Source organism: Bos javanicus, chromosome 8, assembly GCF_032452875.1.
Source record: "Bos javanicus breed banteng chromosome 8, ARS-OSU_banteng_1.0, whole genome shotgun sequence".
NCBI classification, from domain to species: Eukaryota; Metazoa; Chordata; class Mammalia; order Artiodactyla; family Bovidae; genus Bos; species Bos javanicus.
Window position 1 is genome coordinate 2,442,990 of NC_083875.1, and position 15,305 is coordinate 2,458,294.

Sequence of the window (15,305 nt, forward strand, 5' to 3'; positions counted from 1 at the left end):
TTGACTATTCAAAGGGTTTCTGAACTTGGATTTTATAGTTATCTTCAGGGATGTGTTCAACTGTCTCAGTTCAGTCCAGTTCAGCTCAGTCGCTCAGTCATGTCCGACTCTTTGCGACCCCATGGACAGCAAACACACCAGGCCTTGCTCTCCATCACCAACTCCTGGAGCTTACTCAAACTCATGTCCATTGAGTCGGTGATGCCATCCAACCATCTCATCCTCTGTCGTCCCCTTCTCCTCCCACTTTCAATCTTTCCCAGCATCAGGGTCTTTTCCAATGAGTCAGTTCTTCTCAACAGGTGGCCAAAGTATTGGAGTTTCAGCTTCAGCATCAGTCCTTCCAATGAACACTCAGGACTGATTTCCTTTAGGATGGACTGGTTGGATCTCCTTGCAGTCCAAGGGACTCTCAAGAGTCTTTTTCAATACCACAGTTCAAAAGCACGAATTCTTTGGTGCTCAGCTTTCTTTATAGTCCAACTCTCACATCCATACATGACCACTGGAAAAACCACAGCTTTGACTGGAAACTGTCCACAGACATGTATTTATCTGGCCTGGGCCCAAGCGATTCAATGCAGATACAGACTCAAACACGTCAGAAGTTCCTAGTCACAGGTCAAAACAGGCCCCGTCTGCAGTAAACACAATTAGGTGACACTTGTGATTCGTTTGGGGGAAACCAGTGGGATAGTCAGTGCATAAATTGTTAGTTTCGTGCATATTCTGCTTCTTAGCCCAGAACAATGGGTCCTTAGACTAACACCTATTGTAGACTTTATCCAGTAATGAACCTTGTTTATTCTTGAAGTCTGAAGCCTCTCTGTGTGATAAAGTTGACGTCTTTAGAAGGACAGCTGTCTTTTTTATCTTGTTCATGCATTCAACAAACTTTAGTTTACAAATTGTCTGTCACCAGGCTCCCTAACAGATAATGCAGATGCAAAGATGAATCAGACATGACCCCTGGCTGCAGAGACCAGTCATGTGGAGAGGGACGCAGACTCCCTGCCAAACCGGGGTGCATGGCACGTGCCCTGAGTGGGCAGGGCACCAAGGATGCTGCTGGATGAGAGGATGCAGTCCTGAGTGGGGCTGGGGTTGTTGGGAGACGAACAGGAGGAAGAGAAAGCACTCCAAGGCCAGAGCAGGTGATGGGACATGTGAGAAAAGGAGGGGAGCCCATGTGCTGCAGGGGCAGAGAACTGCGGGCAGAGGCCTGGCCACCCTACCTCTTCCCCTGCTCTGAGCCCTGGTTCAACCAGCGGAGAAAACCTAAAGGTCCAGACGCAGATGCCGGAAAGCGGGGGGATTTTAAATTAAGGAAGATGTCATTTCAAATCAAGGGGGCTTGTTTGAAAAAAAAATAAAGTTAAATTCCTAGTTTAGTGACACATAAAAATAAATCCCAAGTACTCTGAAGATCCAAATGTAAAACTATAAGTATAATATCAATAGAAGACATGAAAATATTTCTATGGCCTTGGGACAGGTAAGCCTTTTTCAGCATTTCAAGAATCCCAGAAACTGCCAACAGAGAACCCTAATGGATCAGACTTCTCCCCAGTTAAAAGTTCCACACTATGATATATGCTATACTAAAGTTATAAGCAAATGATAGAGTAGGAGAAAATTCTAGAATATCCGACAATTGCTCAGTAACTAGAAACCAAGAAGAACTCCTACATGTGTGTGTGTTGAGTTGCTTCAGTTGTGTCTGACTCTTTGTCACCCCATGGATTGCAGACCATCAGGCTCCTTCAGGCTCCTCTGTCCATGAGATTCTCCAAGCAAGAACACTGGAGTGGTAGCCAGTCCCTGCTCCAGGGGATCTTCCCAACCTAGGGATCCAACACATCTCCTGTGCCTCCTGCACTGCAGGTGAGTTTGTTACCACTGAACCACCTGGGAAGCCCAAAGAATGCCTAAAAATCAAGACAATAACCCAAAAGGAAAAAAAAAGGTAGGGGGAGGATTTGGACGAATAAGTCACAGAAAAATGGAACGCAGGTAGCGCCTAAGTACACAAAATCACCTGTGGTTAAATCATAGCAAAATTTAAAGAAATTCAAGTAATTTCTAAAACAGGTAACTTTTCCACCTTGCAGAGTACCAGAGGAGGGATGCAGGGGCGGTCATGGGAGGATGAGAAAGACATACTGCCCACAGATGCGGCTGCTGTGGGGACGCTGCTGCAAGGCTGCTTTCTGGAATCTACCGAAGTTCAAGATGAGTGTATCTGTTACCCACCTCTAGGATTCTTGAAATGCTTCAAATCAGGCAGGCCTAGATCTGATCGGGAAAATATTACTGAATGTAAGAAAATCAAGGGCGTGGAAATATCTTTTCAGCATCTGTCTCCTTGGGGACACAGTTCTGGGACCTTCCTCCCAGCTAACACCCTCTGGGTGAAGCCGACATCTGGGTCCCAGGCCGGGAAAGCGGCTGAGCTTGTATCGCTTGTCACCTCGGGGCCTGGGCACACGGATGGTGAGTCACTCAGGGCAGCACAAGCTCACGTCCACAGAACTGGGTCAGGGGACCAGTCTAGCAACTAGAGAAGCGGTCAACAGCATCGTGTGGTGACAGCTAAACCTATGGTCCCAAGAAATGCCACGGTACATGGGATACTATGATTCGACATGACAGGTCAGGAATAACACCCATGCCAACACCTTCCAGTCAAATGACCACTGGACAGAACCAGAGTACCAACCTCTCCCGGAAGTGAAGCAGCTTGAGAAAGCTGGCAGTACAGCCATGGAGATGCTGTAAGCATATTTCTCCTCCAAACCCATGTCTGCCAAAACCCCCATCTGTCCAGCTATCTTGAGGACCACTCAGCATCAACAATTAACATCATGCCCATGAAAGCATTCAGTTCAGTTCAGTTGCTCAGTTGTGTCTGACTCTTTGCAACCCCATGGACTGCGGCACACCAGGCCTCCCTGTCCATCACCAACTCCTGGAGCTTACTCAAACTCATGTCCATGGAGTTGGTGATGCCATCCAACCATCTCATCCTCTGTCATCCCCTTCTCCTCCTGCCTTCAATCTTTCCCAGCATCAGGGTCTTTTCTAATGAGTTAGTTCTTCGTATCAGGTGGCCAAAGTATTGGAATTTCAGCTTCAGCATCAGTCCTTCTAATGAACACCCAGGACTGATCTCCTTTAGGATGGACTGGTTGGATCTCTTTGCAGTCCAAGGGACTCTCAAGAGTCTTTTCCAACACTACAGTTCAAAAGCATCAATTCTTCGGTGCTCAGCTTTCTTTATAGTCCAACTCTCACATCCATACATGACTACTGGAAAAACCATAGCCTTGACTATATGGACCTTTGTTAGCAAAGTAATATCTCTGCTTTTTAATATGCTATCTAGGTTGGTCATCGCTTTTCTTCCAAGGAGCAAGCGTCTTTTAATTTCATGGCTGCAATCACCATTTGCAGTGATTTTGGAGCCCCCCCCCCCAAATAAAGTCTGCCACTGTTTCCACTGTTTACCCATCTATTTCCCATGAAGTGATGGGACCAGATGCCATGATCTTAGTTTTCTGAATGTTGAGTTTTAAGCCAATTTTTTCATTGTTCTCTTTCACATTCATCAAGAGGCTCTTTAGTTATTCTTTGCTTTCTGCCATAAGGGTGGTGTCATCTGCATATCTGAGGTTATTGCTATTTCTCCCGGCAATCTTGATTCCAGTTTGTGCTTCCTCCAGCCCAGCGTTTCTCATGATGTACTCTGCATAGAAGTTAAATAAGCAGTGACAATATACAGCCTTGACGTACACTGACATGAAAAGCATACACACTAGCATGTGTAAAATAGAGAGCCAGTGGAAATTTGCTGTTTTGACTGGGCACTCAAAACAGGGCTCTGTAACAACCTACAGGGGTGGGAAAGAGGGGGAGGAGGGAGGGAGGTTCAAGAGGGAGGGCACAGATGTACACCTATGGTTAATTCATGTTGATGCATGGCAGAAATCAAAGCAATATTGTAAAGCAATTATCTTTCAATTAAAAATAAATTTAAAAAATTAACATCATGACCAAATACAAAGCTCTTAGAATTTCCCTTAAATTATTTCTTAGAAGGAAAGGATTTCTCTTTTTCCTTGGAGAGGTCTTTCTGTGAAAGGGTAAACCACTAATGTATGGTTAATCTACTCATGGATAGGAGTAGATATTGTTTAGTCCTTAAGTCACGTCCGACTCTGTAGTGACTCCATGGACTATAGCCCGCCAGGCCCCTCTGTCCATGGGATTCTCCAGGCAAGAATACTGGAGGGGGTTGCCATTTCCTGCTCCAAGGGATCTTCCTGATCTGGAGACTGAACCTACATCACCCCTGTCTCCTGCATTGCAGGTAGATTCTTTACCACTGAGCCACCTGGGAAACCCTGATAGGTGGTACAAGAAGGTTAAGTCTCTGCTCACAACCTCATTTAGACATGAAGGATCCGTTCAAACAAGGTTATTTTCATGAAACCAACTGAAGACTTTCCAGGAGGTGAGGGTCCTGACAGCGTTTACACAGACAGAAAGGAAGTGCAAACACTCAGTCGAATGGCGCCGCACTGAGTCCACACTTGTCTGGAAGTGTGGGGCCTGTTGTCCAGTATGTGAAATAGAGGAGACTCAGGGAAGGCATCCAGCCTTTCTACAAAACAGACCTGAACACGAACGGAGCCCCACATGGCTGTCATGGGGCTTCTGCAACAGGTGCGAGCCACCCTTCCCGCCTCCCCAGAGCCCAGCCACTGCAGAGACCCAGGGCACAGACACCGTAGCAGCCAGGCCCCCGTGCCCCAGGGTCCCATCCTCCTGGGTGGCCTCTTCAGCCAGTCCTGGGGCTGCTAACAAGCTTCTTCCTACATCACATGGGGCCAAGGAGCCTGGGATCATCCCGGCTTAGTTCAGCTCTCTGCTCAGGAATGGGGGGGAGGGACAGGGGAAAGCTCAGGGTGTACACAGCCTGCTGTTGTGCTCCGCTTTAAAGGATCAAGAATACCTGAAAAGAAGCCATCTTTTCATTTCCTGGCAAGGGAAACATCTGACTCACCAGCTAATTCAACCTGATAATCTTCATTTTTATAAAAGTGCCAAGCACACCACTCCATGCAGGCTGGCAAGAGTCTCTTCTGAGAGCGCCCAGCACTGGGTGGAGAGAAATAACTTCCCGTTTTGGCATCTTGGCTCTCCTCATCTGAGAGTGATAGGGAAGGCTCTTCCCACTGCTCAGACTAAAAGCTGTCTGGGCTCACATCCCAAAGGGAGCACCACTCTGAAGAAACACTACACACGGCGGCCCGTTAGCAGGCTGGCCTCTGACATGATTCCTTCTGGAAAATGAACCAAAGTACCACTTTTATGGGAGACTACATTACCGGTTCTCACAGGTGACTTAACTGACTGTGGAATGATTCTTTAGCTGGCTAAGATGCTTCTTTAGGTGGGACCAGGGTTTCTCCAGTTGATGATGGACAGAGAAGCCTGGTGTACATGGGGTTGCAAAGAGTTGGACATGACTTGAGCAACTGAAATGAACTGAACTGAACTAAGGGTTTTTCCACTTGGGCTGGCATGTTGCATCAGATAATTCTTTGGAGGGCTTCGCTGGTGACTCAGGGGTAAAGAACCTGCCTGCCAATGCAGGAGACACGGGTTTGATCCCTGGGTGGGGAAGATCCCCTGGAGAAGGAAATTGCAACCCACTCCAGTATTCTTGCCTGGGAAATCCCATGGACAGAGGAGCCTAGCGGGAAACAGTTCCTGGGGTCTCAAAGAGCTGGACATGACTAAGTGACTGAGCAACAACAACACTTCTCTGTAGCGGGCTGTCCTGTGCATTGTGGGATGTTGAGAATATTCCCGTTTTCTACCCACTAGATGTCAGTAGCATCATCTCCCCCTCCTTCCTCTCCTGCCCTGTCCGCGACTACCAAAGACGCCTCCAGACTTGGCTGGTATCCTCTGGGTGAGAGAACCACTGGTTCTGGCAAAAGGAAAGTACACTGTGTGCATAACACCCCCCAAAGCATCCACATGCACTGCTTTCTCCACGGCCGGAGCACATGGGGGTCAGCGGGCCTCTGTATACGGAGGGAACGTGCCAGGAAGGGGAGGTGGCTGACGGAAGAGAAGGTGCCTCCCTTGCCATCACAGTGTCATCTCAAGATTTTAAATAACACTGCAGGGATAGACATGCTTTTTAGTTTTTGGTTTTAAGGTTGAGAACTTGAGAGAGTGAATACGAAATTGCTCAGAAATGTATTTTCTTTCTTTACAAAACACACCGTCCTATGAAGCAGAGACAGAAGCACTTGGGATCTTGACTGTGACAACACAGAACGAGGATGAAGTGACCGGTAACAGTGATGCAGCTGCCGTTTCCTGATGTCGTGGTGTATTCTAGGTACCATTGTTGTTCAGTCATTAAGTTGTGTCCGACTCTTTGTGACCCCATGGACTGTAGCCCGCCAGGCTCCCCGGTCCATGGAATTTTCCAGGCAAGCATACTGGTGGGTTGCCATTTCCTTCTCCAGGAGATCTTCCTGACCCACGGATCGAATCTGTATCTCCAGCATTGCAGGCAGATTCTTTACCACTCAGCCACCTGGGAAGCCTCTCCAGGTACCATACTGAGCATCTAATACATCATGGAAGGCTCACAACCCTCCCTGGAGGTACAAGAGGATTATCTCTGCTTTACAGATGGGAAAACTGGCTCCAAAAAGTGGAGGAACTTGCTCAAAGAGCCGTCATTGTTCTGTTCTGCTGAATTTCCAGTGGTATATTTACAGTTACACAAATTTTGTCTAATTTTGAGGAATCAACTTTTTAAATCTCAAATATTTAACTTCCTAAAAGAAGAATTTAGTGTAGCACTTTCATGGGTTCACACACTATTCCTTGCTTCATCAGAGAGGCAAACAATGATGTACACTTAATGCTGTGGGCACGGACTCCCTCCTGGATATGCTGGATTGGGGGGAGATTCACTCAGGTCTGAAGATGTGACCAGCACAGTTTTCTGTGATCCCTTGGCAGGAGGAGGTAAAAGCATCTCACAGGCTACTAAAAACATCTGCAGGAGCAGAGGATAAAAACACCAGAGCAATGTAAACTAAACCAAAATTCATAACAATGAATTCTACAAAGGTGGAGCAGCCATGAAAGAACTGTGAACTTCATAGAACTCAGCTAACTCTGGGTGTGCTTATTTTCAGAGATAATTCTTAATTATTTTTGGTGACAGAATGCTATAAGAGAATGGAGAGCAAATCCACAGGGAAACCTAAACCCTCACTTGAAGTAAGAATTTCCAGCATAATTGAGCCAGGCATGATTGCCAGGCCTGTGCCTTTTCCGGAGCAGACTTTCTTGAAATTCTTGTTATTTATTATCTGATAAAGGTGCCAATGTGCATTTTCATGGTTTAAAGTCAGAGTAAGAAACTACAGCAAAAATACACTGGAGAATTCATGCCTGAAATAATAGGGGCATTTTTATAACACTTGCTGGCACTTACATATGGCTACTCACCTGTAGCAAAAGAAAAACTGAAAAAAGGACATTTTGTGGCCATGTGTGGTTACTCACATTATTGGAGCTCTGGGTTATTTTTGTAAAATGGTGGACCACCTCAAACATGTCCTTTGCATGTGTGCTAAGTCGCTTCAGTTGTGTCTCACTCTTTGTGACCCCATGGACTGTAGCCCACCAGGCTCCTCTGTTCATGGGATTTTCCAGGCAAGAATACTGGAGTGGGTTGCCATTTCCTCCTTCAGGGAATTGTCCTGATTGAACCTGGGTCTCTTACATCTCCTGTGTTGGCAGGTGGGTTCTTTACGACTAGCTCTACCTGGGAAGCCCAGGTGCATCCTTCGGTGAACTCCAAAAAAAAAAAAAAGAGTCCCCCAGAAACAGATCATACAGTGGCCTCTCCTGATCTGTGGCATTGAAATGACAACACGAGGGACACAAAGCAAGCCAGCTGCTGCTCCCACCAGCGAGGGGCAACAACCGATGCCTTCTAGGACCCGCAGGGCTGGCACCAGGAACAGTTGCGTCACTTTCTCAGCACCAGCAAGAAATGGAACTATTAAACACTCCTGGAATCACAGAGCACGCATGGCGGGCGACTCACCAAATGGTTCTGAACACACCTGGTGTATGCATGCTTCGTGTATGCATCACGGTGGGGGCCTAGCACTGCCTCTTGGTGACGGTGATGGGGCTGGTGCACCAACCATCCAGCCTCTCATCTGTTCTGTCTGCTCAGGGGCTTTCACCACCCCTTGCCTGCTGACAGCTGGAGGAGGAGCAGGTGCTGGTAGGCACAGAGGGAGAATAAAGCCCAACCTGGCCACGCCCTGCTGAATACTGTCTTCTCCATCCCCCTGCTTCTCAATCCAGACCCGTGAGGATCAAGGCCACGAAACCCTCACGCCCACTGTAAGGACCAGAAACAAACTGGGCAACACGGTACAGGGCTTAGTCAAAAGGGTGGTTGCTAATGGGAGTTACGCTCGCCTTGTTTGATTTCAGCAGTGGTCTGTGGCTCAGTGGTAAAGAACCTGCCTGCAGGAGATGCAAGAGATGAGGGTTCAATCCCTGGGTTGGGAAGCTCTCCTGGAGAAGGGAATGGCAATCCACTCCAGTAATCTTGCCTGGAGAATCCCATGGACAGAGGAGCCTGGTGGGCTACAGGGGCCTTGGGGTCACAAAGAGTCGGACGCGACTGAGCGACTGAGCACAGCACCAGGCAGCACTGCAGCGTACGCATGTAACTGACATTCTAGGATGTTAGCGCTGTTCCCACACTGTGGCAACCACCTCTTTGTTGAGTTATTAATGAAATACCACTCCATGTAAACTCCTAGCTGATCAGCCCAGATCTACATCCTGGTTAGAAGGTGGACATCTTCCTGTCATAAATGAAGACTTTAAGACCTTGGCTCCTCGAGTGGCACACTGATGCTCAAATTTTATGCTGAGGATAAACGTTCCATTTCCTCTGTCTTGCTCGGTGGTTCTGAATTTTACCCCGTGTTACTTGTGTCCTGAAATGACTGTTATTATGTGAGGTAATCACTAGAGCTGAGCTGGCACGTTAAGTACCAATATTACAAGTTCTTCTAAAAAATCTAGTGTGTCTTTCCTCATGAGGCTTTAGAATAGCCAAGGGATTTGTCAGCACGAATGCAGCTACAAACAGGACTGGAGGGCTCTGGAAAACGAGCCATGAACCTAGCCTCTGCCTCCAGGCCACCTGTGTCTGCTCCTTCCACCCCCGGTGCCCACAGATGGAAGGGAAGTGACCCCAGGTGACTCCAGGGCATTCAACCACCCAAAGCACAGAGAGAGCCATGAAGCACAGGTCCACCTGCCGAGACTGACTGGTCACCATCGAGATCTCCTTGGAGTGGTCAGTACGACTCCAAGACAGACCTCGAAACATCACTGCTGAAGTCCAGGCCCGCTCTGTGCCCATACTCTCCTCTTGCCAGGACACAGGGCTCAGAGTCCCTGCCATGGCCCTCTATACGTGGGACCACCTCTGCTCCAGGCCCAAGGGGGCAGCAGACTCAGTCTGGAGTCCCTGGTCACTTCAGTGTCCTTGGAATCCCTAGCCCTGCAGAAAAACCCTTGGGGTCCAGGGACTTGAATATGTGCACATTGCCGTGGTTACCGTCCCCTCACAGGTGTGACGTCACTTCCTCCTGACTTACAGTGAGAGGAAGGGGCTGGACTGTTCCGTCTGCTCACCGTCAGTATGGATCAGCTCTGTGACCAGAGTAGTATCAGCAGGGAAGGTTCTGGTCACAGCTAACGACCACAGGACCAGGGAAAAATCACATGAGAGAGGGGCTTCGCCTGTGCAGTCTCCAGGGTTCCTTCTAGTGGGCAAGTTCTGTGGTCCCATCATTGCTTCTCCCTCTTGCAGCCTCCCCCCCACCTCCTGGCCAACAGTCTAGAAACTTCAGCCAGGTTGCCAGGAAACACAGGTGATCTGTGGCTGCTAGCGAGAAGCTGCACAGAGCCTGCTTTCAAAAAACGTGACCTCGAGGGACTTCCCTGGTGGTCCAGTGGTTAAGAATCCACCTGCTGATGCAGAGGATATGGGTTCAGTCGCCCGTCCAGGAAGATCCCACACGCATCGGAGCAACCAAGCCTGTGCACCTCAACTACTGAGCCTGAGCTCTAGAGTCCACGTGCCTCAACGCCTGAAGCCCGTGGGCCCTAGAGCCTGTGCTCCAGAGCCAGAGAAGTCACCACAGTGAGTAGCCCCTGCTTGAACAACCAGAGAAATATGGCACAGCAACAAAGACCCAGCACAACCCAAATAAATAAAACGTTTTAAAAAAGCATGGCCTTTAACAACCGCTACATTCCATGAAACCAAGGAAAACTCCCTTATGAATGAGACACGTAAGGAAAACCCACTATATTCCACCCCTACAGCAATTAGTATGCATTATACTGTAACATTTTAAGAGGTTTTTTAAAAGACACTAATGCTTGCCTTTTGTTTTCTGAGTCAAGAGCGAAAAAAATGAATTCATTACCGCTGTGAATCCTTATCTAGTTCTCTCTCTTTCCTGAGAAAAACAAGACTCAAGAAGAGCCTGAAATGACATGATTAAGAACCAGAGACGTCTGGGGCACCCGCCCAACCCCTCCTCGTTTTTCTGACCCTGGACTAGTGGGATGGCCTACCTCCCCCTTGATCCTCCTCATTCTCGCTCAGCAGTTTGCCCGCCGAATTGTACCACTTGAACTGGGGTTCGGGAAGGCCGGAGACGCTGCAGTTGATCAAGGCACTGTTCCCTTCCTTGACGATGATATGGTCAGTTCTGGCAACGACCACGGGCGCCGAGCCCACAGCCACGTCGGTGCCGTTTAAAGTGCTGCTGGTCACACTGCTGGCGGTCGCCAGAGTGGATACTAGGATTAACAAGGGCACAGGAGGCAGGAAGCACACAGGCAGATGTCTCTTCACTCCATCCATCTTCTTCGCTTGTTCTTTACGGAGGCAGAGCCAGCTGGCCGGGGGAATCCTCTAGTGGGTGACACTCTGCTCATAGCAGGCCAGGGGCCAAACCTGGCCTGGCTCCATGGAGTTGGCTCCTGATTAAAAACCTGTTTAGAAAAAAAAAAAAGAAATGCATAAATACTAGCATTCATACTTTAAAATGATTATTTATGTTAGAAACCCAGCTAAAACACATATCTGGCTAATTTTTAAATAGCACACCAAATATGAAGTTGTTCCAAACGTTCATGGAAATCATGATATATGAGTTTGTTACTTCTGCTACTGAAGCATAAGACTCCTAGCAGAAACAGCGTAACTTTGTATCACACGACTTGCAGGGCTCAAAGGCCGGCCCGGCTTTCCTCAGTCAGCACCTCGAGGCCTCCTCTCACCCCCTACCTGTCTGCTTGTGGACCCCGGGGTGCACTGGGTACTTAGAATCTCTCTCTGCCGCTGGACAGGCCCTCTTCCTGCTGCAGTGCGCCCGGGGGTCTCCCCCAGCATCAGCTGGCGTGTCCCTCCCCCGACTGGGACGCCCTACCCCTTTCAGGCAACCACTCCCGCGCCCTCTGCCCCGGCGACCCTCCCCACCCCCCGACGTCACTCACTGAACTCCTCGGTCTCCATCTTCATGTGCCTCCTGGGACGCAGGATGTGACATGGTGGGTGGCTGCACTTGCTCACCCAAGATCTAACCCCCGCCTACTGCCCTCCCCTCCATCTCACCCACTAAGCACATGGCCACACCCCGGGGCCTTTCTCCTCTCCACATTCTAAATTCTGAAGTTCCAGGTCATCCTGAGGTTCTCAGTAGCCGTCCTGCCCTGTACCCCCCCTGCTCAGTGCCCTCTCTGGGTTCCTGGTCTCCCGACTCCCCTCAGGCTGCCCCTGCTGCCCCGGCCAGCACCCGGGCACACAGACCACCCCCCCCCCCACCAAGACCACGTCCTCCTGCCAGCATCCAGCGGGATGCAACCCACCCCGGGATGTCCTGGCTCTCACCACAGAGGCCTGCGCAGAACTGGGGATGAACTACACCCATGACGTGCTCGCAGAAACCAAGGCACGTCTCCGGCCCAGCCAGGATCCCAGCTTGCTGGTCCACTGTCCTCTTCCCTCCATGGTCTCTCCAGCTTCAGAACCAACACTGTGGCCCAGCGTGGTACAGCCTGCCCCCCGCAGGGTGCGGGGCTGAGTCCCCTTGTCCGCCTCCCACCCACTGGGGAGGCCTCCTGCCTCTCAGCCGCAAGCTGTCAGCTGCCATCAGCTCCTCTAATGGGGACACTCGGTGTCCACCTGCTCTCTGTTGAAGCGGATCCTGTTCACATCACCAGTCTCTTCCTTACCAGACCTGTGGCAACTATCACTGTGACAGCGGCTCTCCCCAGCCTCTCCTCCTGTGGGGTCTCTGTACTCCACCCCCCACTGATGGTGCTCCCTGTTCTTCCCCAGCCCCTCTCCTCCCCCTGCGGCTAGTCCTGCCACCTCCCACCCAAGCACCCTCTGGGCCAGATTCCTGGTTCTGACCCCCTCCCTGCGGACAGTACCACCCACAGCTCATGCACTTCCTCACCAGGATGCTCTGTGGGGACTTGCGTCAGGCCCTCAGACCAGCCGGTCAATCTGCCAAACAGGCTGTGGCACCGTCTATGCAGGAAGGCACAGGGACAGTCCTCAACTCCACCATCACCCTCTTCCTCTCTGAACGTCCCTAACACCACACTGTGAACTCCACCTGCTGAACACTGCTTGGGTGGGCCCCCCGTTTCTGTGTCCTCTGAGGCCCTCCCCGGGGGTCTCCGTGTCCCCCTCCTAGGAGCAGGGAGGGAGCCTTCTGGGCTGACCGCCAGCCTTCAGTCTTGGCCCAGGTTCCAGGCCGACCCCTCCAGCCGCTCTAAACACGAGCCACACGGTGCCCCTACTTTCTGTAGCAAGAATCTGCATCTTTGCGCTGCTGTGCTACACAATCTGGATTCCTTATCTCTTCTATTTAAAAAGAGTTACTGAACATCTACTATGAAAGTGAAAGTGTTGGTTGCTCAGTCTTCTCTGACTCTTTGCGACTCTTATGCACGGCAGGCCCCCAGGCTCCTGTGTCCGTTGGATTTCCCAGGCAAGAATACTGGAGTGGGTTGCCATTTCCTTCTCCACTGGGTTGAACTCACGTCTCCTGCACGCAGGCAGATCCTGCACCTGAGACACCAGGAAACATCTACTATGGGCAGACGTTATTCTAGGTCCCCGAGACAGACGAACAGACAATACAGATCTTTCCTGTAGAGGTTATATCCTCATGGGAAAAGCAGAGTAAACACCATGGGTATAAGAACTTCGGATAACCACATATGCTTTGAAAAACACACCATGATGCACCTGAGTGCCAAATGAGGCAGTCCTAGAGAACTTCCCTGAGGGGGTGGCCTCGGAGCTCTTTGGGGATCACCCAGGCTCCAGAAAAGGGCACTCCAGGAAGAGCCAACCACTAAAGCAAATGGGGCACTACCAGATGTGTCAAAGAGGACGGGTCCAGATCTCCTAGGGCTCTAGAGGACAGACTAAGGAACCTGGATTTTATCAGACGTTCATCGAAAAATGTTATGCAGGGGAGACAGAGGATATGATTTCTCTTTTAAAATCAACTTTGCTCATGCTCAGTCACGTCTGACTCTTTGCGACCCCTGGACTGTAGCCTGCCAGACTCCTCTGTCCATGGGCTTCTCTAGGCAAGAATACTGGAGAGGGTTGATATTTTCTCCTCCAGAGTCTTTCCAACTCAGGGATCAAACTCACATCTCTTGCGCATACTGCACTGGCGGGCAGATTCTTTACTGCCAAGCCACTCACATCAGATCAGATCAGTTGTTCAGTCGTGTCCGACTCTTTGCGACCCCATGAATTGCAGCACGCCAGGCCTCCCTGTCCATCACCAACTCCCGGAGTTCACCCAGACTCACGTCCATCTCATCCTCTGTTGTCCCCTTCTCCTCATGCCCCCAATCCCTCCCAGCATCAGAGTCTTTTCCAATGAGTCAACTCTTCGCATGAGGTGGCCAAAGTACTGGAGTTTCAGCTTTAGCATCATTCCTTCCAAAGAAATCCCAGGGCTGATCTCCTTCAGAATGGACTGGTTGGATCTCCTTGCAGTCCAAGGGACTCTCAAGAGTCTTCTCCAACACCACAGTTCAAAAGCACCAATTCTTCGGCCCTCAGCCTTCTTCACAGTCCAACTCTCACATCCATACATGACCACAGGAAAAACCATAGCCTTAACTAGACGAACCTGTGTTGGCAAAGTAATGTCTTTGCTTTTGAATATGCTATTTAGGTTGGTCATAACTTTCCTTTCAAGGAGTAAGCGTCTTTTAATTTCATGGCTGCAGTCACCATCTATAGTGATTTTGGAGCCCAGAAAAATAAAGTCTGACACTGTTTCCACTGTTTCTCCACCTATTTCCCATGAAATGCCGAGCCACTGGGGAAGCCAAAAATCAACTTTACTGTGCTGTAATTTACAAATTAATACAAGTACCCATTTAGGGTATGCATTTTAATAGGTTTGGGCAGATTTACGCACCCATGTAACCACAACAATACACAAGATGTGGAATGCTTCCATCATAACCAGAAGCACTCTCGTGCACCTTCCAGTTTTAGCTTTTCCATGGACCCACTTTGGTTACTTTGTATGTGGTGTAAGGAAGAACCAAGGTTCATTTCCTCCCCACAGGGGCATCCAGCTGTGTTTGCATCATCTATAGAAAATACCCTCCTTTTTCAGTGGCTGGCCTTGCCCCCTTGTCAAACACAATGAGTCTGTTTCTACACTCCTCCTGTTCCACTAGTGCTGATGTCTTTCCCGAGGCCAATACCATCCGGACCATACTGTCGACCTCAACATGTCTCTGTGGAGTCTTACATGTTCCCTGACACTTTAGATGCCCAAAGAATTGTTGAATGAATGAATCTGTCTTCAAAAGCAGAAATCATCATTCCAACTGTGTGGATAAAAACACTGAAGAGGTACTGGGGATGATAAGGCAGCTTCAGGTCACAGATTTCTTCAGTAGGAAAGACACACAGTCCCCACAGGGCTGGGTGCCTTCCTGTCCTGGACAGCCCACATGTGACTCTCCAGCAGCAACTAGGGGGCCCAGGATCATGACACATTACCCCCTGAGACTATGGTTTTCTCTACGTGGCTCATCTTGTGGTTTTCTTTCAGCAGAAGTTATCAAGCTGACCTGCTCCTTACCCAACAGTT

At 49.6% G+C, this 15,305-nt stretch overlaps 1 protein-coding gene across 2 annotated transcripts in view; it reads right to left on the reverse strand.

Annotated features, from left to right (window-relative positions):
* The window catches only part of MFAP3L (microfibril associated protein 3 like), a 53,266-nt gene that overhangs the window by 9,054 nt on the left and 28,907 nt on the right, over positions 1-15,305 (reverse strand). Inside the window, exons 1-2 of one of the 2 annotated variants that reach the window (XM_061424930.1) lie at positions 11,653-13,071; positions 10,726-11,148 (exon numbers count right to left, since the gene is read on the reverse strand). In XM_061424930.1, the coding sequence (XP_061280914.1) occupies positions 10,726-11,017 (292 nt within the window). In that variant the 5' untranslated portion in view covers positions 11,018-11,148; positions 11,653-13,071. Of the gene's footprint in view, positions 1-10,725; positions 11,149-11,652; positions 13,072-15,305 lie in introns of those variants that run through there. The other variant, XM_061424932.1, reaches the window with a different exon arrangement.